Source organism: Hoplias malabaricus, chromosome 4, assembly GCF_029633855.1.
Source record: "Hoplias malabaricus isolate fHopMal1 chromosome 4, fHopMal1.hap1, whole genome shotgun sequence".
Classification (NCBI taxonomy): domain Eukaryota; kingdom Metazoa; phylum Chordata; class Actinopteri; order Characiformes; family Erythrinidae; genus Hoplias; species Hoplias malabaricus.
In genome coordinates, this window is record NC_089803.1 from 57,725,658 (window position 1) to 57,748,452 (window position 22,795).

The window sequence follows — 22,795 nt, forward strand, 5'->3', positions numbered from 1 at the left end:
ATTCTTTCATGAAAAATCTGTTGTAAACAAAGTTCTCCACTATTTGTCCACAAATGAATAAATAAACCTGCCTTTAGTACTACAAAGAAATAATTTGTAAGAATGCTGGGCAAAAGTACAGTAACATTTCTGCATATATATATACATTTTCATATACATAACACAAATACAGTAAATTTATTTTCTATATTAATGAGCTGCACAAAAATCTTTCATTGCTGCATAAATGTCAATTCATGTTTTGATTATATAGAAATAAAGTGGCATTCTTTTTTATGTAAAAGAATATACAGCACTTTTTGTATTTTTGTAAAGAAATAGATTTTGTAGATTTTATGAAGAAATATTACGAGATTCCGTACTTTTGTTTTCTATTTTTATGATTACAATGTGCTGAACGTGTGACGTCACTTCCAGGACACTTTTTTTTCCCCCCTCCTGGTTTTAGCAGCTGAAGGCAACACGGAGAAGAAGCAAAGGTAAACAGTGTTTATATTTGTAGAATATCTCAGAAGGGCACACGTTTATTAGATACAGTAACTACGGAGACTCGGTGTGAGAGTGTGGGGTCAGGGCAGACAGTGGCAGCTGCGGAAGACAGCGTTAATGCTGCGTCTGTAGAGCAGCTGTTAGCGAGTCTTCAGCTCTGTTCAGTGCGGTGCAGTTTTGTAACGAGCGGTAACTGTGATTTAATATTGCCCATTTTGTTACAGCATCATAGCAGCTGTTTATTCACTCAGGGCAAGCTAATTATTCCAACTGTCCGTTTTATCTTACAGCTTGCATTTGTGGTAGAATGATCAGTTTGAATAAGGAGACAAGACTGCTGACGTCTTGTATTTATTATCTTGAGGCGGTAACACTAAGTAGTCTTTACCTCGAGGCTTTACCAGTGTCTCGGAGCTGAAATCATCAAATACACGGTCGGTGATTCTGAGGGAAAAAAATGTATTTACAGTACGACTGCTGTTACAGAGCGTTTAAGAACAAGTTCGTGTTCGTTTATACACGTTATTTGTGTTTTAAGTAGATAACCCATACGTTATAAAGCATTAATAAGCTCATTTAACGCAATAATAAAAACAGCAGCAGTGATTACTTTGGGCTGTCCTGTCTGAAATGTACGCGAAGAAGCTAAAAGTGTTAATAATGTTGAGTGAGGGAGAACATATAGATATAATTTAGGTTAATTACCTTAAATATCTGAGCTTTACAAATCCCTCCAGTAAAGGAAAATAATAAATCTAAGCATGCTTACATGTCTCTGTGGTGTTGTTTAATAAGATAGAAGATGTAGCATGGGCGAAATAAGCAGTCAGCACCATAGCTGGTCGTTTCAACTTTGAAGCTAGTGTTTCAGACAGTCTGACATGGTAGAATTCAAACAGCCAGGGTTTGTTACCTCACAAACTTAAGGAACCAATAACTACAGTGGGAGTTGGGGCTCTCAAGACATAGGTGAGTGGTGAAAGAGAGAGGCAGGGATCCACACGCACTGAATAACTGGAAAGTTAAAGAGATGTGCTATACCATGCCACTTTTAAAGCCTTAGGGGGATTTCTTGGAAATAATTTCAAAATATGTCACTCTGACCAGCAGAGATGAGTTGTCAAGTAATATTTATCAGTACTTTGAGCTCCTTATTAAGATGGTTATGACCTAAATAACACTTCATAATGGTGAATGTATTATAAAGGCATCGAATTGTACTGAAACTTGAATTAATACAGAGATTGAACTCCTGCCTCTTGAGAAATTGCAAATTTCACATTAAAATACTCAGGCATTCATTATACAGAAGCGATGTAGGAATATTTAAAGTATTCCACATACACATAGGAACTAAACCAATGTACACGCCAAGAAAGACCCCAAAGCCAAATGGGACAGGGGCACCACTGTATGGTCTTTATTTTAGATTAAAAAAAAAAACCCACACACACTCACATGATCTGGCAGTAAACTGTACCCTGTAGATGAGCTTGGTGAACTGTGTTTGTGTTTGTAGCCCCAGATGATTCGCTAGTGATCCCTCTCCCTTTCCTGAAGACTTCAGTCCCCTTATCCTTCTCCTACTCCACATCTGAGACCCCCGTGATGTGGCCCCCTGGCTGCGCCTTCCTTTCGCAGTACACACACCATCACCTGGTTGCTTTCCTCCTCACTTTCTTTAGGTAGGCAAAATGCACGCACCCACACACACACACACACACACACACACACCAATGATACTGCATGCTGTTGCTGTTGGGAATAAAAAGTCTTATTTACAGAATGAAAACTTTTCAGGAATAAATCAAAACTGAAATCAATAGAACAGGGTTTTCTCAAAGAAATGTTAAATATTGCAAGGCTGGTGGAAAAGCTACCAGGGACCAGGTCCCAAATAGTGAGTAGAGTCAAGTAGAGTATGTACCTTGCGGTGTGTTAATAGCAGTTTGAAATGAGGAAATAGCTGAATTCACATGTATTCACCTTCACCCTCCATTTACGTAGCACTCTTTGATTGGTGGAGAGATTTATCAATGACTAAACTGGTGAGAAAATTGGGTTTAAAAAAAGCTAATAATAAAATATGATTTAAAAAAAGAATATAAACATATATAATTTTATGCCTGCAGTAACGTTCATTATGTACCAATGGGTGAAAATGGGAGATATCACATTCTCTAGGCAGGTTAAATCTAACAGGGATCAAACTTGATAGCTTTTACATATAAACTCCAGAGCAAACCATCTCTTGAGTTTGATTTCATATTCTCTTACTGTTGCCTCCTCGTTAAATATTAAGCTTTCATAATCTACGTCAACAACTGCCGTAATGCTGATCAGGTGCTGGAAATGGTGCTGATCCGATTTAGGTATTTTCCTTGCCGTATGTGGCCTCTCTGTATTTTCTTCATTTTGCCATTGCCTTTAGAGAAAATTAAGTCTTCTTCCCAACTAGTTAAATTAAATTTAACCCCTTAAATATTAATGTAATATTTTTACAATTTCTTCGAGGTTATTGAGATGCTGCAGTGAAATCAAACCCAAATGTATGTATTTATGAGAATGCGAAAGCGTAAGAACACATAGAGGTCCATTTAGTTATATGTATGTTGATATGGAAAAAAATCAATGTTCCATTTGTACATACAGAGGGTACTGTGGGAGGGGGGGCAGGGGATTAAGACAAATCTGGACCAAGTTAGACAAACTAATTATTTGTAAACATACAGTCAGCAGTTCATCATGAAGGTTATAGTTTGTTCTCTGTTATAAATTAAACACCTTGTATTTTTTTTACTTCGCTGGTGTAATAAGTTATTTATATGTATATACAAAACACAAAAGCACAAAAGAGACATTTGTAATATTCCCCTGTCCTATTTTGTGCTTCCTCACGGGACACCGGTGCCCTCACAGTTATGTCTTGCTGCACGCCTCCCGTAAGACTTTCAGCAATGTAAAAGTGAGCATCTCTGCACAGTGGACTCCTTCAGTGCAGAACTCCAGCTCTCCCGCCTTCTCGCCTGGGGAGGTAAGCGCACACAGTCTCTCTTTGTCTACAGTGCATGGAGCCACAGTGAACTACTGAGCAACTAAAGCCAACTAATTTTCTGTGTTTTTAGAACCTAAACTCTTAGCAGCTAAAGCCAAACAACATTTTCCATTTTATTGAACCTTTTATAACTATAAGAAACCTCTTTTCTTATATGCATGTGTTTAGATTACTACACAATTAAATTGTAGAAATGAAATGATTGTTCAATACTGTTAAAATACAGGTGCATCTCAATCAATTAGAATATCCTCAAATAGTTAAGTTAATTCAAAAAGTGAAATTCATATATAGATTCATTACAAACAGTACAAGCGTTTATTTCTTTTAATGTTGATGATTATGGCTTACAGCCAATGAAAACCCAATAGTCATTATCTCAGAAAATTAGAATAATCAACACAAAACACCTGCAAAGGTTTCCTATGCCTTTAAACTGGTCCCTCAGTCTGGTTCAGTAGGCTACACAATCATGGGGAAGACTGCTGACTTTACAAATGTCCAGAAGGCAATAATTGACATCCTTCGGCTGTATACAAGCATATTAATGGAAAGTTGATTGGAAGGAAAAAGTTACAAACATTTAAACTGATTGTATTTACATTCACTAAGTGCATTTTCAAATTTGTTTAAATGTCAATAAAAAAATGGCAGTAAAAGGAGAAAACATTTTGTTAAAATAAGGATATATACCACTGTAACTGTCATAAAATGTACATAATACAATACTTCTGTTGTGTTTACAAATAAATGTGGTGTGATTGAGGTTGTAGAATCTGTATTTTTTGGGCATATTCGTCTCCTATCGACACAATGTGTTTTGGGAGCTTTTACAGTTAAAGAATTGTATACGACTGTATGATACAGGGTAGTTCTTCTTGTGTTCACTGTGGTAGACGTGGGAGGAAAATAAGCTGTTTTCAGAGAGTGGAGAGGCCACGCTGTTCTTGGGAGTGCTAGACACCATCTTTCTCTTCTCTTATGCTGTGGTGAGTGATGCAGGAAGAGGAACGCTTTAACTTACAGCCACAAAATGTATACAGAACTGTCACAAGTAAATGTAATAGATAATTTAACAGACATTTTATTTAAGAGCTTATGTCCTGTAATAGCTACTTGGATGTAAACATGAAACACAATAGTGCTGCTAGCACACTGAGGTCTGTTGATCAGGACTCAGCCAACAGTCACATTGCCTTCTGCCAGTTATAAACAAACATGACTTATGACTCTCTGAAGGCACGTACTACTCTCATGCACGCACACACACACACACACACACACACACACACACAAACACATTTAAACTTGAAACATTATGTATTATCTATATGAAAGGATAAAATGAGTTCCATCAGAAAGTATTTAATACTTTTAATAACTCAGAAACATTATTTTAATGCATGAATTCAGCTGAATTTACCTGAACCTAGATGAGCAATTGGTCAGCAGTCTGCACTCCTGTATGATTCTAAGATTTTCTTCTGTCTTGCTCTTGTTTACACAGTTTGTAGGTTCTTTAACAGACGAGGCTTGTAATTGGAACTCTAGATTCCAGTTTGCTGTTGCTTTTTTCAGTGTGCTACTGGCTGATTTATTCATAGGTCTCTCACAAGCACTAGCTTTAAAAACATTTAAAGTTGCATTTAAATGAGAGGGTCACACATTCTATTAATGCAACCTGAACTGCTGCAGATGGTTACAGACCCACATACTCATGCCACATTTAATCTTGCGCTTGATCAGTGAACCTGTATAATGGTTAAAAGTTGTACTCTGTTCTGTTCAGCTACCAAGTAGTTATTTTTTTGTCAAACATTAACACTGTCTTCCGCAGGGCTTGTACATTAGTGGGGTGATAGGTGATCGTATGAACCTCCGTTACGTTCTCTCCACTGGGCTTTGTGGCTCAGCTATTGTGGTATGTTAGTATGTTGTTAAAACGCAAATACACAAACTTCAGTACAGTACTTAATTATACAAAGATACAGATTTACATCACATATGTAAAATTATTTACCTAATCTCTTTCCGGCTGCACATCTGTAGGAGTTTTTGTTTGGGACTCTGACGGAGTGGCTACACTTCTATAATGTGTATTTCTACTGCTCCCTCTGGGTGTTGAATGGCCTGCTGCAGTCAGCAGTCTGGCCTTGTGTGGTAGCCGTCATGGGGAACTGGTTTGGCAAATCTGGGTAAGAGTCAGTGAAGTTTCCTACTGTGTTGTGTTATCACAAATAAAACAAAAATTGGGTTAAGTTTTTTTTGTGAATATCTATGGTTTTTTATTATGAATTATAGTTGTATTAGTATTCAGAATGTTTGAAGTTTTTTTTTCCTCTCTTGGGTGTCTGTTTAATAATTCAATAACTTTGTACAATGTCTACTTCATACAGTCTAAAAAACGTCAAACTTCAGATGTAGGTTTTTGTACCTTCGGGATGTGGTTGCATATTACTGCTGTGCCAGCAATGTTACAAAGTTACATTAATTTATATGTTATTATTATCATGAGAACTGTATCATAGGTCTCTGCAATGCTTCTAGAAAATTTTTAAAGGATTTTTTTATTTGTAGCAATATTTTTTTTCTCCTGCTTCTTCTTAAATTATAGATTTTTTTTTTTCAAATATTGACTTTTAATAAACCACTCCTTTATTTTTGGCCTTTTTAAATGTGGCCCTACTGCTTTGCTGTTTATGTTGTAAAATATGGATTCATATAATATTTATAATGAAAATATTTAGCTGCCATCCCCTCACTACCAAATACCTCCTCGCATAAAGCAAGTTTATGAATGAATAAGCCTCATTTATTTATCTTGTTTAGCTAAGAGAAAGATTGCACTTGTGTTTGGAACTGTTTGTATAACTTTTATTGTTATGCTGTATTTTAGCCGCGGTTTTGTCTTTGGCCTGTGGAGTGCTTGTGCATCAGTGGGGAATATTCTAGGAGCATTCCTGGCCTCCAGTGTCCTAAAGTATGGCTATGAGGTGAGTGTCCAGTTGAAAATACTTCTAGACACTAAGCAGTCCATCTACTGGATGTCTGTCTTCATATGGTGGCCTTGTTTAATTTATTTGTAGCCCTGGTTAGTTTAGTAGTGTACAAAAAGGCAATGTGAATATGTCCTCTGTATATTTTATACTATCCACAAAGCAGTTTTTTCACAGGAGAACATTTGTGACATTTTTATACATGAAATAGTTGCCTATAGGTTTCTGTGACCATGTGCATGTTTATTACAGTATGCTTTCCTGGTCACATCAGTGGTGCAGTTTGCAGGTGGCGTTGTTGTGTTTTTCGGCCTGCTCACGTCTCCAAAGGAAGTGGGTAAGTAACAGGAAAATGTTGCAACCTCTTACTCAAGACTGATTCATTTCATGTTTCTGTCATTGATGTGTGGCTAATAAAAAAATCTAAATACTTACTCTTACTCTGTTGTTGATTGTAACTATTTCAGTATTACTACCTAATGTTAAATAAAGTCTTGTGGCTCAGTGTTTGATAGAAAACTCATATTCCATGCAAAACTACATTATGCAAAGCCCACAATTCAAGTATAAAAAGAATGCATCGGAAGCTGGCTTTTTCTGTTTGTTGTAGTAGGTGTGTTATTATTACTGATCAGCAATGTAGAGTGCAAACTGATCCTGCATCTATGATCTCTTCTTGCTCTCAGGTCTGTGTGATGGCTCTGCAACAGGTCTGACATCAGTGGAAAGGGATACGGACAGTCATCAGCCGCTCATGAGCGACGATGAAGATGTTAATGAAGAAGTGGTGTGCGATGGGGGATATTATTCCATACAACAGCGGGACGAGGAACCTGTGTCCCAAGACAAAGCCATTGGCTTCTTCCAGGCTTTCTGCCTGCCCGGAGTCCTTCCTGTGAGTATGCATTAATGGAGATTTGTAAGTCATGTATAGTATGTACTTCAGTACACAAAAAACCTCCACTGAGAGTTTTTGCTGTTCGTCTGTTGTATGTTTGTAGACTCAGCTGTGATACATTTTCTCAATCTCTACTCTACCAGTACTCTCTTGCCTATGCTTGCCTGAAGCTGGTGAACTACTCCTTCTTCTTTTGGCTGCCATTTTATCTGAGCAACAATTTTGGCTGGAAGGAGGCTCAGGCAGACCGACTGTCTGTATGGTACGATGTAGGAGGGATAGTTGGTGAGTGGAATTTTGGATATTTCGTTTGCTGCTATCTATCAATCTGTCTTTCTGTATATCTGTCTATCGGTCTGCCTATCTATCACTCTCTACATGTCTTTCTTTCTTTCTCTGTTTCAGGAGGAACTGTGCAGGGCTTAATCTCTGATTTCCTGGGTAAAAGAGCTCCTGTGCTCGCTGTTAGTTTGTTGCTAGCTATGGCATCTTTAGTGGGATACAGCCGTAAGTAAAAGCTGCACATTACACCAGCACAGTGTTAACAAGCTGCATGTTCATATACCCCTTGGTACATTACTGTGCTTTCACATTATATCTATTTTTACCCTCAGACTCTCCAAATGATCAGGTGATCAATGGAGTGCTTTTAGCAACTACAGGTAAGAAGCAACTGTTTAATTTATATTAATTAAACATGCTCTTTAGTTATTGAGTATATTAAGAAACCTGATTTATTCCAGGTGTTATGCATGTCTTGGAAAAGGATATTATTTTAGCTACACTCTAAAACTGATGCATTAATTTTCATACATACATACTGTGTGTTTTATATATATATATATATATATATAAAACATTTTCACGTTTTTGTAATAAAATAACACATTGATGTGTCTAATTATGTGCTGTTTTAAACGTCTGTTTTAAGAATGTAGCAGTGTACTTTCACTGTCCTTTTCAACTTTCCAGTTAGTATTGAGATATTATACATACCTCTGTCCAGCCTCACAAATCTCTGACAATAGGGAGTTTTTGCAGAAAAAAACAAACATTAGATGTGGCTTTCCAGTGTATTTTGGGCTATAAATAGTATATTTTAAGAATTGAATCTTAAATTTTTTTCTCTTCAGTCAGTTTTTAAGCATGTTTTGCCTTCTCCTCAGGGTTTCTCATTGGTGGCCCATCAAACATGATAAGCTCTGCAATCTCTGCAGACTTGGGCAGACAAGAAGCTCTGCAGGGTAGTCAAGAGGCCTTGGCCACTGTGACAGGGATAGTGGATGGAACTGGCAGCATTGGAGCTGCTGGAGGACAGGTAGGATGAAAAAATTACCTTACCTCTAATGTAGCTCTGTGCATTCTCTTGTTGGTAAATTTTGGATAGTTGTTAGCTTAAACGTATTTATACTTGAAAATTAATACCATAAAATGCACAGCAGTTTTGTCAGAGGCTGAAGAAACCGGCGACTGTCTTTAGTGACAGGACATGAAGCTGCCTTACACACTTTTTTACTAGTAGTAGTTTTGCATAGCAGTAAAGCAGACCCCAAATGAGCAACTGTAGAGAATGTTGTACCATGAATGGAGGTGACATCCAACTTTTCTGACCAGTGGAGATATAGGAGGGGATATATTCTGATGCTCACTTAAGATAATCATTTATTAAAATTTAATCTGTCATTGTTTTTTTCATTTTAGTACCTCGTGTCACTCATTGAGAATAAATTAGGATGGATGTGGGTGTTCTATTTCTTCATACTCATGGTAAGACTTTCCTTAAGTTCCTTGACCAATCCTTTAACATTGGTGCCTTAACATCATAGGGAACCTTAAACCATATGTGGATAATTAGGATAGGTCATTGTCCATTTTATCTGTTTCACCTACAATATAACTGTTTTTTAATTAAGCATTTACAGATTGTAGTCTCTCTGTAGCTCTGCATAATACAAATTTCTGGACACTGGACTATTCTCAGTTCAGTAGTGACACTGAGGGGTTTAAAAACTCCTGCAGCACTGCTGTGTCTCGTCCAGTCATACCAACACAACACCTTGTAGCACCTAATTAATCTGTTCCCCTTGTAGATATAAAGTCAGTGACTGTAGCTCGTCTATTGCTGCATGGTTTGTGTTGGTCATCCTCTAGTGCTTCATTATTGGTCACTGGACACTGCTCATAGGATGCTGTTGACTGAATATTATTGGTTGGTGGAATATTCTTTTGGGAGCTATTAAAGCTTTGTTTCTTGTCCACAGACGGGGTTCAGCATTGTATTCATCATTCCTCTTATTGTTGGAGAAGTACGCTCTATATTCCGAGACAGACAAGCGAGGACCCGACAGCTCTGAAAATGTCTTCATTTTTAGACAGGGCTTATATGAAGGAGGTGGACAATGTCTCAATCCAGACACTAAGTTTTAATCAGTTCTCTAGCGGCTTTTTAACATTTCCAGTGATGGGATTGGCTTAAGTAGTTAGTGCTTGATCCTGGGGATGAATTCATTTATGTTTTATAATGACAGTGATTGTACATGTTATCAGTGATTTTACAAATTGGCATAGACAATCAGCCTAAACACTCTGCTAATGGCATTTATTTTCACACATTTAACTAAAACAACACTTAGCACCACAACCCTACTTTAATTCAGGTTTAGATTAATGAATGTTAGATTTGGTGTGGGTTTGAAGCAACACTGAAAGAGCTGACTACACGACCTTGTAGAAGAAGGAAGATTCAACATATATTAATGGCACTAAACCCTTCAATTGATGGCTAACTTCTTAACTAATGGTGCTGTCACATAGATCATTTTGTCCTGTGGTCCGTAGCACTAACTTTAAACAGTACAGCTGGTTTTCAATCAACAGCCAGTAGAATGGGTGAAATGTTTTTTGATTTGGCTGGAAACCTCTCACCTTGAGAGGCTTCTTTACTCACAGACACAGTTCCACAGTCTGAGAGCCTTTAGAAAATATGCTTCAGTGCCTTTATTTTAGGCTCACGATTTATTCTGCAGAGCGTTCAGTGTTTTTACTTTTAAGGTTATGGATTTCAAATAAAGCGAGAGGAATCATGCGGTAGTTTCTCTACAATTCCATTCAACTGTTCTTAGCTGCTTTATCTGTTTTTTTTTTTTTTTGTTTTTAATTCAGACAGCATCTACAAATACTTAAGAGTAGATACTGGTTATTTTTTTAATGTTGAACTATGCTTTTAAAGTTTGATATTTATAATTTTTAAATTACGATTTGGTTTGATTTTACTAGTGGCTGTGAAGGGTCCTGCCCTCACAGTCAGGGAGGTGGGAGAAAGGAAACAAATCACTCTGTCATTCCACAGCTTTTGGATCTTTTGATGAGTCAGATTTAGGAACTGAAATCTTTTGTGGTGCTTTTGGGGACTGTACAAAAAGGGATTGTAAATTTTAATAGTGTGAGTTTTTTTTTTATTTGATGCAACAACTAAAATATGTATTTAAAATTGTTTATATTGCCTTGACAAATAGAGAAGCATTGTTGAATCATAACAAAATATTGTTGTAGTTGTTATCCATGTCATAGTTATAAGTGTAGGAACAGATGCTCAGGGGCCCTGAGTATTTGTTCAGTATCATTTGTAGAAAAAGCTCACTCAATACAGAGACTTGCTCATTTTCTCCGGCTTAAAATTGAAGTACATATTTATTCTTAATTATTATATATTCATTTCTGTTCTTGTTTTCAAAAGAAAACTGTTGTAGATGATGAATGTCACAAAGCGTGCCCAAAATCTTCAGAAATTGCCTTGTTCCCAAACTGGACAGCCATGTTCTGAAATGTATAGCACTTAGATTTTGAAACGGTGCAAAATACAGCAATATAAGTATATATTGCATTTTTAACATGTATGTGTATTAGATGTGTGTGATAGTTTGTCAAATGTTACTTGTGATCTGCCGAACCACACCTCGTAAACACTCCTTGATTCTAAATTACGCTTTTAAATATGCTCGCTTGTTTACATCAGTATATCTTGACAAATGTACACAAAATGTCCTAGTACTGACTCTTCAGTTGGTAGAAACGGGTACAAACCATAGTGCACAGTATTTTTTTTGTTTGTTTTTTGCAATGCATGCCATTAAATTCATTCATAGTCTTTAATGAAATGTAAAGGAAAACACTATTACATGGTACTTGTTCAGTCTAATAATGGGAATGAGGTTGCGGTTTTATTTTGGTGATGGAAAATTTACTGGACCACTTAGGCATTATGTTGAAATCAAGCTCAGGTCCTTCCTTGGTGAATACTATGATGAAGCATCCGTAATTTTAATGTACTTGATTTTTAAGGAGAATGCTCTCTTGTTCTCTGTGGTAGTGTTTTTTTTTCCTCTCTCAAATGTGAATGTTTCACACATGCACTTTAGAAAGAACAGCTTCGATTTATTCAGTGTTTCATTTGCTGAAAAGTGATTTGTAAGTGATTTTTTTACTTATTAAAATGAATTTCTCTTACTTCACAAAATCATTGTCTACCATTTTGACTTGTCCAATGCATTCATTCATCATCTGTAACCACTTCATCCTTTTTAGGGTCGCTGTGGGTTCAGTGGCTACCCAGACACTTTGGGTGCAAGGCAGGAACACACCCTGCAGGTGGCGCTAGTCCATCACATACTCATGCCGTCAATCAAACACTGACCTGTGGGCAATTTTACCCAGCCATTCCGTTAACTGTGGGACAAAACTAAAAAACAATATGGGGTGCTGTCAAATGCAAATTTAAATATTTAAAATGTAGTTTGTTTTGATGTTTGGAAGACATCAACCAAGGATTGAGAACATGCAAAGAGCTTATCACTGATAGTTTCAAATTCTGATAGCTACTGCCCGCGCAGTCGTTGTATCGTCACGCACCCTTAGACACTGTGGAGGCATGTTCATGTCCGACCAGCAGAGGGCCTGTGCTTGGCCAGTGACGCATGTTTTATTTTTCTCCTCTTCATATGTAGGTCAGATCAGTCTTTCCATCTCTAACTAGGAAATCACAGCCCGAGCAACTTATTTTCATACAGTCTCTTTTATTACAATTGTTCATTTATGGCAGAATTATTTACAATGTTAGAAACAACAGTGCACCAAAAACTGTTAGAAACACGGTCATGGTCATTGATTTTTTTTTTTAAAAAAAGAAAAAAACATTCTGTACTATATATAATCCTGTATTATACAACAAAGCAGAATTAATTTACAGTTTTGTATTTAAAAAAGTGTACATGGCTACTTTTTTAAATCATGCAAATAAGGCATAACAATACTAAGGTGATTATATCTGGGGCAGGTGCTGCTGTGGAATAGGATTTTGGGCTCAGGCCTAGATATGTATTTGAGATCTGCCATGATTTTTTTAAAACCACTGTATACAGAGTTGGAGCCAGTTATTTCCCTTTTTTCTGTATCATTAGCATCTCATTGTAGAACCTCAGTCAGAATTATGAATTAAATCTGCTTTTTCATTGTCAGTAACTAAGTAAAACAGACTTTTTGTCATAAAATATATATTTTTGTGAATTTTGCTGAAATATGCTAAATCATAATTAGGAGATGCAATGACATCAGTGGCTATAATTAGCATATAAATGTTTTTAAAATGGGTATCCCACCTTTCAAAAATTCAGAATTAAAAAATAATAACAGTAAGTGGTAACAAATAATTAAAACTGTAAATAAAGTCAGCTGAGAGCGGTACGGCCCAAAGGAATTTCTTGTTTAGAACAGCTCACAGAGTAAAAGGTTTCTGCAAACATAATTACATGGAATAGCTGCAAATGAAACACAGATGCCTGAGACATTATTTTACAATAGTTTTGAATGTTTTTGGCCCAAAACATTTGAAATACATTCACAAGAGGGAGGATATGCAGAGGTTTTTAAGGCAAAATTGTAACTAAATAGAAAACAGAAATTTGCCATTGTACAATCAAGGTCTTTTCATAAAAAATACTCTGTAATGGTGTTTTTCAAAACTGAAAATGTCATTAGCATTTCACATTAATCCACTCCTTGTTTAATCCATGACCTTGTTTACATCTCTAAGCTCTAAGTATAATGAAAATTTCTGGAAAATGTGTAGAATTCTCTTTTAACACAGCTCTCCATTAGAATCTAATAGCAACAATAAAGTTCATAATAGTGCAAAGCTAGTACAAAATCAGTTAGTTATAATCAGGAACCAATTACTTTTAGGAACCCTGAACACAAAAATTATATAGCAATAAGTTAAAAAAAATGGAAACACATCAAAGCATACACACACAAAGAAAACACAGAAAAAAGAAGATTCTAATAGCAAACCATTACAAAAAAGTGAGGTGATGTGTGTGAACCTGCAGTGTACTTACTACTCGTTTTATATTCAAAATCTCAGACACTTTAAAGACAAGTGATACAACCTCAGGAGGATAGTCTGAACACACTCCATTTGTCTGACCAGAACATGCTGAATTCAGTCTGTTAAGTTTGGCTTAGCACTTTCTATTAACCCATTCATGTCACACCAGACATTTTGTCTATGGCTGGAAAATGAATCCTTTTTATGTTGAAATTTTCCAATTGCAAAAGCTACAATTTATTTTTAGCCTACATTATTAAAAACAATATCTCAAAAAGTTTTAAATGGGGACATTTTTAGTATATACACTTTGATGTGTATATGACAACAACCACAAAAACAATGACAGTCTGGCACTCCACATTTAAGGTTAAACTTAACCCAGATGTTGGTTATAAACCAGAATCACAATATTAGAATAATCCAAATGTACAAATTTTCTGAAAATAATTTTGCCCTAGTTGATAGATCAGTGTTAAATTTTTAAATCATTAAAATTTGTCTTTCTGAAATAGATCAAACACTGTGACCAGAAGACTAGAACTTGGTTGGACATTAATAGGTTAACAAGTACCCTTCCCACAATTCTGCATATTTCTGGGAAAGTAGACAGAGACATTCAAAAATTCCACAATGAAGCAATTCAAGTTCCACCCACTAATGTGTTGGGGGTGTTTTTGGTTTGCTTGTTTGTTTCTAGCAAATGTGACAAAATTGGAAAAGCTTTAGACTTTTGGAAACCAATGCCTTACATGTGCTTCAAGCAGCTTCATTACACTTTTGTCTAGATTTGAAATAAAATAAAAGTTTTCATCCAATACTTCACATCCAGTAATTCATTATGTCTTAACAGTCTGAATTTTAGAGTGAGAGCCAAATAAATGCCATGATATCAACAGCATGTTTACAAAAACATAGTTGGTTAACGTCCTGTAAATTTAGTCCAACCTGGATACAGTTGCTATGGTTCAGCACGGCTTGGTCAAACAAAATGACATAAAGAGCAGTTCAGGAAAAATAAATGAGTTTTTCAGTTTTCCATTTACCCCCAAATGTAGTTTATTAGGTAAGACAGGTTTGATGTCTGTGTTTATTTTTGTGTTTATTATCACAAAATGCTACCAAGCTGGAAGCATATAAGCTATACAAAATTAGACTCTGTATATTTTTGAACTGCTGCTAACACAACAGCTCAACACACTTGGAGGAGCATATTAAGGGTTTAGTGGTGTTATGTTAGCTAACATCCTTCAGGCTTCAAACATGTCTTGCGTAAACTGACTGGAGTGAAGGGAAAGCTATTTAAATGAGATAAAGTTATGTTCCAGGTATTTCTCTACTACCTCCACCTCCATAAGTGTTTGGCCTTGTCTGTAATACCCTAAAGCAGACTGCTACTGTTTCTGTGAGGTAGATGAACCTGATGGCTATTTGCTAGAAAATGTTAACAACGGAAAACATGTCTGAACTGGTGCAAGATGCACAAATTCTTCTTATATTTGCTACAAATGTGTTTTAATATTAAACGGGAGGAAATGAACACTGTTTAAAGTGAGTAGTGTGAGCTTTAGAAGCTGACAGCAGTCCAATCGTGTCTTTTTTTGATTTTGACTGTGTTTGAATTCTTTGGTTGATTGATTTAGCTGCCCTAAAAAAAATCCACTTACAATTTCGCATAACACACAGGCACCCAGCAAACAAATAGTACAGCAATGGAAGAAACAAACAAAAAGTATTGCAGAAGATTTGTCCCTGCTATATATGACTTATAGGTCTCGAATAAACAACTCTGTCGTTCTGCAAATTTACATCCACTCAATTTTTTTTTTTCGTGTGTGTGTTAAATGCTACATTCCCTTCATATAGAAAAGTGTCATGTTCAAAAGCAAAAATAAGCTGCGGATATAAAAATACGAGCTACATAATTTTTTAAAAATGCTACATAATTAAGACGGGAACAAATATTCTCAAAATGATAACGAAGGTAGCACAATTTTAAAGGCAATATAACTGTTATTAACATAAAAGGGGAACGTTTCTCTCTTCACAATGGCTATGTTCATCTCTTGGAGGGACTAAGAGTGAGGGACGGAAAATAAATTATATGACAGCTGATCAAATATCAGGTTCAGTTTCTCATTCTCCTGTCCTGTTGCAATCCTGAAGACAATGAAAAATGTAGTAAAATGATACCATCCAGTGAATGCACTGGGGATGATTAAGGGATATGCCTTACACATTTCACCCTATCTGATAAATGGCTGTAGGAAATGGTGGCCAATGACAGTAATATCCCCATATTTAGAAAAGCCACAAGAAAATAATTTACCTGAAAATGATTTTCTGTGATAATCAATCCACCACTGTTAAAAAACAAACAAAAAACTAACAAAATAACCTGAAATGGTCAAAAATGAATTGGAAAATGACACTTTTTCCTAGGTTTTGATACTGCTAATGTGCTGAACATCTGTATTTAGGTACAGGTTATGTTGGTTAAACACTTAGTGGAATGTGTACAACCTGGATTTATAATAGAACCACAGGGCTTTCCTGGGGCAAAGAACCCAGGGCTTCTGCTAAAACATCTATCAGTGAAAGACAGATGGAAAGGGAATGACATTTAATTTAATAAATTCTTTGGGAACAGCATTCAAAGTGTGGCCATGGCTCAGGAATACTAGAGTACCTTTAGTTCAGGAGTTTTCTTGCATGCTCTATAAGCAATATATGCTTTCCCATGGGAAGGAATAAATAATGAAACCCTCAAATTGTATATTTTTTGTAAATGCACATTAAGGCTCTAAATAATTCTCCAGCTTCTCTGCAGTGGGTCTGTAGGTCAGCTGTCTAAAACTAAATAACTAAAACTACAACGACTAACCTTTTAAATTCTAGGTAATGGAAATCAGTTTGTTTGAAACCCAACAGGGGTCAAAGGTTGACCTCTGCTTTTTGTCGTAAGGTGGAGAGAGATTTTAAACCCAGCTGAGACATTACGTATGGTGCGTGAGACCAGACCAAACCCGCCCATTAAAGACCAGGTGCAGAGGTCAGGGCATTTGGAACAAAGGTGAGACAAACAGTTTTTGAAATATGACCTGAAGCAAATGAGTGTGCTTTTTTTAAGTGCATTTTTGTACCTTCACAGTATTGCTTTCTGAACATAGTTAGTGGACTTTTAAGCTTACTTGAACTGAGTGATTTGTTACAACGTTATAAAGCCCATCCAGGGCTTCTGATAATCTGTTTGAAAAGCTACAATTGCAGATATTTGTATTTACAGTTATGTACACATTGATGAGTCGAGGTTCTTTAGCTGCTACTTCTTCTCAGACTCTTCTTACTGCCTTGACGATCCTTTAAGATGAAGGAACCTTTTCTTCTTTACTGTAAAGAAGTCTGAAAGAGAGAGGAGATATGTCTGAGCACACTGCAGATTGTTTTATCCTAGCAAGTGAAATCATCTTACTTCTAGTCAATTTCTAACAATTCTCACCATGAGATTGGTGTATGTATGTTTATAAGATTACACAGTATATTTCTAAAGGTTTTATCTTGTTTTAAGTGAAAATGTCTCATTCTATTCACAGAAAAGTTACCCGTTCCAAAACTGAATATGAGTAAAATGATCTAGAAATAAGTTAAATAAATGTTATACTCTTACAAAATTTACACAACAAAATTTAGACACAGTATATAACAAGATACAAGATATTTTCAAGTATTAACAATCAATTTTTTTAGTGAAAATATTTTTCACTGTCCAGTCTTTTGAGAAACCTGCATCTGTCCATATTTCATCCTCTGTTCATGTGAACCTGGCGTACAGCATTCTGCAGTGTATAATTACATGATGCAGGTGTGTGTGTGTGCACGTGTGTGTGTGTGTGTGTGTCTGTTAGTGTGCAGATAGAAAGTTATATAAAGGAACCCTCAGGGCTGGAATGAGAACCACAATTATAGAGTAGCAATGTGATATGAAATTTCATTCTGAAACGGACAGAATGAAAATGTGTTTAATGTTACAGTATCAGTGCGTAGTACAAAAAGGTTCATGAAGGTTCAATGCTTCGCACCAAAGACATGTGTATTTGTTATTTTTTTCTATTTTCCACTACTATGAAACAACTGGAAACATATTCAATTATAATGAAATGTACTTCATGAGGCTCTAAATCACTTCCTAAAAAACAGTAAATGAGTTGAAACGCATTCAACTTTCTGGTTTCTCTCTGAGACCTCAATGTATAGCCAACCACTCATCTGTCCCCTCTCTCTGACCTGTGATGGAGGCCTGTCTGTGTTTGAGCCCCAGTGATGATCTCCTTTCCAGCTTTGTTCCTCTGAACGTTCCTCTGGCCCTCAGCTCCAGGAACTCTTCTGTGGCTGTGGTCACAGAGGGTCCTCCGCTGTTGGCTGGTGCCTCTATTCTGCATCTGGGTGACCCTCCTCTCACAACACAGCTGCGGTAAAACGGCGGGACATCCTGCCAGCGGAGCTCCTCCCACTCCACTGGGCCAGCTGTTGGTCGCTCACTCTGGAAGTCGAAGTTCCAGCGATGTTTGGCCACCTCCATGCTCATGCACAGCAGCCTCTGGAAATCCTGCTGCAGTTGCTGGTGGTCCACTGGTCCAAAGAGATTCCGCCTGACCTCCAGCCCCCTGGGCTTCATGTCCTCCTCCCCAGTATCCAGATTTCCATGATCACGCTGAGACGAAGTGACAGCCATTTATCTGAGGGGAAAGAGAGTGGATAGAGGTCAGTAGTGAATTCAGTGTGCACACTACATTTCAAAACTTGGTATCATTTGTAGACACCATTTTAATCACCAAGTTTAATGGTGTATAATCATCATAAGCTGCTATTTTAAGTTGCGCTGATTGTAAAAACAGACATTCAGTTGCATACACACAGCTTGTATAACCTCCTTTATATGAATCAGGTCACTATGGAGTTTGCATACACAAGCATAAAGTCATCAGGGTTACTGCCAATATTTGGCTAAAGGGATATCAAGCCACCCAAACACTGCGTTGGGGAGAAGTGGGGGATAGTAGAGCTGTCTTCTCTGTAGTTTGCCTTATTATATCCTTCAAAACATATAATAAAAAACTCTCTGAGAGATCTCTGGAAAGTATCCCAGCTTCTTAGGAATATGTAAAGTACATAAATCCAGAAGCAATTCCTAATTAAATGAAATGTTAGTCTAAAATACTGCCCAAATCGAAACATCTGCCTAATGTCCATTTTTATTGACAGCGAATATCTACAGGTACATGGCCTGCCTTGTGTTTAGTGAACGGAAATGAACGCAAGTTAATGTGGCTTAATCAAAACCCAGTGGTTTACTGAGCCAACAGTCTACCGAGTGTTCTTGTCATAAACAGTGTTTATATTATTAAACACACGTGCCAAACCACAGAGAAATAAATGTAAATACACAAAGTGCTGTCACACCTGCTAAAAATCATAACACGGATCTGTTAATGCCAATACATGTGTCTGTCACATGTGTGTGTTTACAAATTACCGAGAAGGATTTCAAAGTGAAATGCTGTGTTTTATCCAGAGAGGTCCTTGTGTATGATAAACTTGTTTAAATACATTCTCTACATCACCGTCCAATTAAAAACATCTCTATTTTTGTCCAAAAAAAAACAGCTGTCCTTCACATCATGAGAAAATGTCATGATGAATGAACCAATAGAAATGCGCCAAAACAACTTGGAATAAATTTTTTTTTACTTTCACTTCCATTAAAAGTTAAGAATGTTTTTTTTCTCCTATAAAAGTTCCTTTTTTTTGGGAGATACATGTTTTTAATTGAACAGCTACAATATATTTGTCAACCAACCGAGCCTGCACTTACAATATTTGAATATCCAAATAAAATACAGAAATAATGAGCGAACTCTGATTCTAGTGCCCTTGTCTCTGAGTTCTGTAGCCCATTCATCCGAATCCCTGCTGTTTTTACAGGCCTCTTATCTTGAACAGAATTAGCTGCATAGACTCTGATTTGCCTCCCTCTAATGCATTTTTGCCCACCAGTCCAACTGTGAACTGCTTATCAGCAGAGATTTGGTAAGAGACCCTCTGTAAATGCTGATACAGGGCAGCACACTGCTCTTGCCTGGGGCGTGGTGTTAATACAGTCATACTAAACACAACACACATCTATTTGCTTAGTGTTTTGGGCATTTCAAAGACTTATGGCATGCATATTAAATTAGAATAAATTCAGTTACAGGCAGAACACAAGAAAATATAGAATAAAAAAAAAGTAATGTTTTTTCAGAAGAATGGACTTTCCACCCCATAGCCCATGTCTCAGCATGACTGGATGCGTTTGTGACTGTGAAGGTGATACACAGAAAACACAAATATTCTAACATGCCTTTTCTGAACCTCTTTAGCACCTATATAAATCAACATATTAAGCTGTAACCCAAACTTTTGCACCCTTGGTCAACCTTCTCTTAGTGAAACCGATTGATCATGTGCTCTACAGAGAACAAAAAGTCTGCACAGTTCAACAAACAGTGGCTAATTATCTGTTGAAATGGACCTAAACTAAAAATAGCATACATAATATAACCCATGCAAAACTTATGACACACAGATTTGTTTTGTTTTTGTTGTTGTTGGCTGATATCTGATTTACTGCCCTAGTAGGCAACTTGAGTGAAAGTAGGTCTGTGGGTCATTTTGCAGCTCACACACATCTGCAAGCTGTTGTGAAAGTAAAGACAAAAGGGCTCCAGTGAGAGTTGTTTTCGTGAAGCTATGGGCGTGGCCCACATGCCAATCACATTCACACAGCTACGGAGCACAGCCCCTTGTGCATACGCGCACACACACACACAGGGGACACCCTCTTTCGATCTGACAGAACATTCCGTTCAGTACAAAAATAAAAGTCTGAGCCTCAGAGAACAGCATGCACTGCCTTTCCGTTTAGAACAGACCAAACCCACTAAACACTCAAAAGAACAGTGACGTACACACCGTACATCTGATAAAGAAACACACTTCCAATTTTATTCCTTAAAAGATCAACTTCAGAGATTCTGTAAATCTCCAGGCAGTTATAGGGACATCCAGAAGAAAACAGTTAATAAAAACTGAACAGAGCACAGTGCTCAGAGTTATAGTAAAAGTGGATTATACAAACATTGTAGCTATTAATTCAACACAGTTAACATTTAAGGTAACTGTTCAACAGTGTAGTTGTCCTGAAAAATGTTCAAATGATAAGAGCCACACTATAAAAAGTATATTTATATTTTAACAACAACAACATCTTAATAACCAGGACACAAAGTGTCATTGATGCAACGCACAACAGCACTCCCTAGTGGAGCAGTGCCTAAACATGAGTGAGTGAGTATGTGACTGAGTCACAGAGCGATGTGTGTATGTATGTGATTAATTAAATGGGTTAGTATTTGACAAAAGTACGTATATTTGTATGTATGAGATATGAGTGTTTGAGTGAGTTACCATGTACCTAAGTGTCTGTGTATATACGTAAGTTAGTGAGTGAATTTGTGAGAGAGAGATATGAATGCAAGTGAGTTACAAGCCAGTTCCATAATGCAAAGTTCATGAAAAGTGTATTAAAATTAAATTCAGTTTAATTAAATTAAATAAAAATATGCCGGTGAATTCATGAATAATTCATGAACAAATCTAGATATAGATAGATAGATACTTTATTGATCCCCAGGGGAAATTCAAGGGGAAATTCAATTTAGACTGCAGGTGTTAATGTTATGAAAGTTTTCAGCCATTCAGGTCATTGTAGTCTCCCAAAGTAGTAAATCAGACACTGGAAAATATTAAAAGCATTGACTTCCTTTCACAGAAACGTATATAATTTCCATAAGAACAAAATTAGCCTACTTCCACTTAGTTATTACTCAGGTATTGCATCAAGTAAGACCAAACAAACTCTCTTATACCCTATTCATGTAGAAATCACATATACAATAGCCTGCATAACTACAACACTTCAACAGTCAAAATGCCCAGGGCATGTACACAATTCAACACAACACACATGCTTATTACTACAAACCAATACTGGTAGATCTTTCTTTGCAGATGCATTTTCCAGGTGAATACAATCTGCTTTGTTGCAGAAGGCTAACATGCAAATGAATAAAGCATTAAGAATTAAGCAGTATGAGCTCTCAGAAAGGCAGAAAGCCCAATACAGGCTTGTAGCTGTCATGAGGAGAGCTGAGCTGCACATGTGGTGTTTGTATGTTTGGATGCGAGCTTAGTGCAACTGCTGCCTCAAGAAACCATAGAAACACCTAGAAAACACTGGCTTACGTCTTCAACGTACCAGATTGTTCCTCACGATTTAACTACAGTACAATAACCGTATGTAAACCCAATTCCTTTGACAATAACTGAGCTGATGTCAATTCATCCAGGTGCGACCTCCTGACACATTTTTTAAATCTTCGATAGCAGTATCAGGCACAAGGTGAACACAGAAAGAGAAAAGCCTCCGCTTACCCGAATCAGAGCTCAGATTAGTAGAGTAGTTTCGGAGTTTAACAGTTGAAGTGTTGAGGTGTTTTGAGTCTGAGCCGTTGATGTGAACACTAGCGGCGCTGTGCTCTCTCTCTCTCTCTCTCTCTCTCTCTCACTCAGCTCTGCGCAGAAAAGTAGGTCAAATCTGCAAGAGAATGGCCTCCATTTCCCCTCTCTGTTTTCCTCTCTCTCTCTCTCCGTCTCTCTCAAATGTGACACACTTTCTCGTGTTGTGATCGGGTCACGTTTCTCATTGGCTCTCCGCCCAGCGGCCCCCGGTCACGTTGACGTGCAACGTGACTTGAAGAGACCGCGAAAATACCCGACAAAAACACTCTGAGAGAGAGAGAGAGAGAGAGAGAGAGAGAGTGCTACTTTCCATATATAAATTAGGTGGCAAACTGAATTTCTCGTCAGAGTTCTCT

General features: G+C 37.0%; 2 protein-coding genes across 3 annotated transcripts; one reads left to right on the forward strand and one right to left on the reverse strand.

The window, feature by feature from the left end:
• Positions 1-430: 430 nt before the first annotated feature.
• slc37a3 (solute carrier family 37 member 3) lies at positions 431-11,898 on the forward strand. 2 transcript variants are annotated; one of them, XM_066668087.1, is made up of 15 exons: positions 431-479; positions 2,009-2,174; positions 3,409-3,523; positions 4,441-4,533; positions 5,382-5,465; positions 5,594-5,739; positions 6,441-6,537; positions 6,793-6,877; positions 7,227-7,435; positions 7,582-7,723; positions 7,844-7,945; positions 8,053-8,100; positions 8,605-8,756; positions 9,140-9,205; positions 9,700-11,898. In XM_066668087.1, exons 2-15 carry the CDS (start codon positions 2,098-2,100, stop codon positions 9,790-9,792), a joined length of 1,509 nt encoding a protein of 502 aa, XP_066524184.1. In that variant the 5' UTR covers positions 431-479; positions 2,009-2,097; the 3' UTR covers positions 9,793-11,898. The 2 variants fall into 2 exon arrangements, with proteins under 2 accessions (XP_066524184.1, XP_066524185.1); XM_066668088.1 differs by lacking the exon at positions 431-479 and adding an exon at positions 560-678.
• A 606-nt stretch (positions 11,899-12,504) lies between these two features.
• cdkn1d (cyclin-dependent kinase inhibitor 1D) lies at positions 12,505-22,548 on the reverse strand. The gene is made up of 3 exons (XM_066668961.1): positions 22,353-22,548; positions 18,105-18,556; positions 12,505-17,222 (listed from the first exon to the last, which is right to left on the reverse strand). Exons 2-3 carry the CDS (start codon positions 18,550-18,552, stop codon positions 17,164-17,166), a joined length of 507 nt encoding a protein of 168 aa, XP_066525058.1. The 5' UTR covers positions 18,553-18,556; positions 22,353-22,548; the 3' UTR covers positions 12,505-17,163.
• Positions 22,549-22,795: the final 247 nt, after the last annotated feature.

Bases quoted from the DNA above. Each gene is read 5' to 3' on its own strand.
- slc37a3 (XM_066668087.1), top strand. From the start codon at position 2,098: ATGTGGCCCCCTGGCTGCGCCTTCCTTTCGCAGTACACACACCATCAC. The intron at 6,538-6,792 runs GTGAGTGTCCAG...TGTTTATTACAG, and splicing joins TCCTAAAGTATGGCTATGAG to TATGCTTTCCTGGTCACATC. The intron at 8,101-8,604 runs GTAAGAAGCAAC...CCTTCTCCTCAG, and splicing joins AGTGCTTTTAGCAACTACAG to GGTTTCTCATTGGTGGCCCA.
- cdkn1d (XM_066668961.1), bottom strand. From the start codon at position 18,552: ATGGCTGTCACTTCGTCTCAGCGTGATCATGGAAATCTGGATACTGGG. The intron at 17,223-18,104 runs GTCAGAGAGAGG...TCTCTCTTTCAG, and splicing joins CAGACAGGCCTCCATCACAG to ACTTCTTTACAGTAAAGAAG.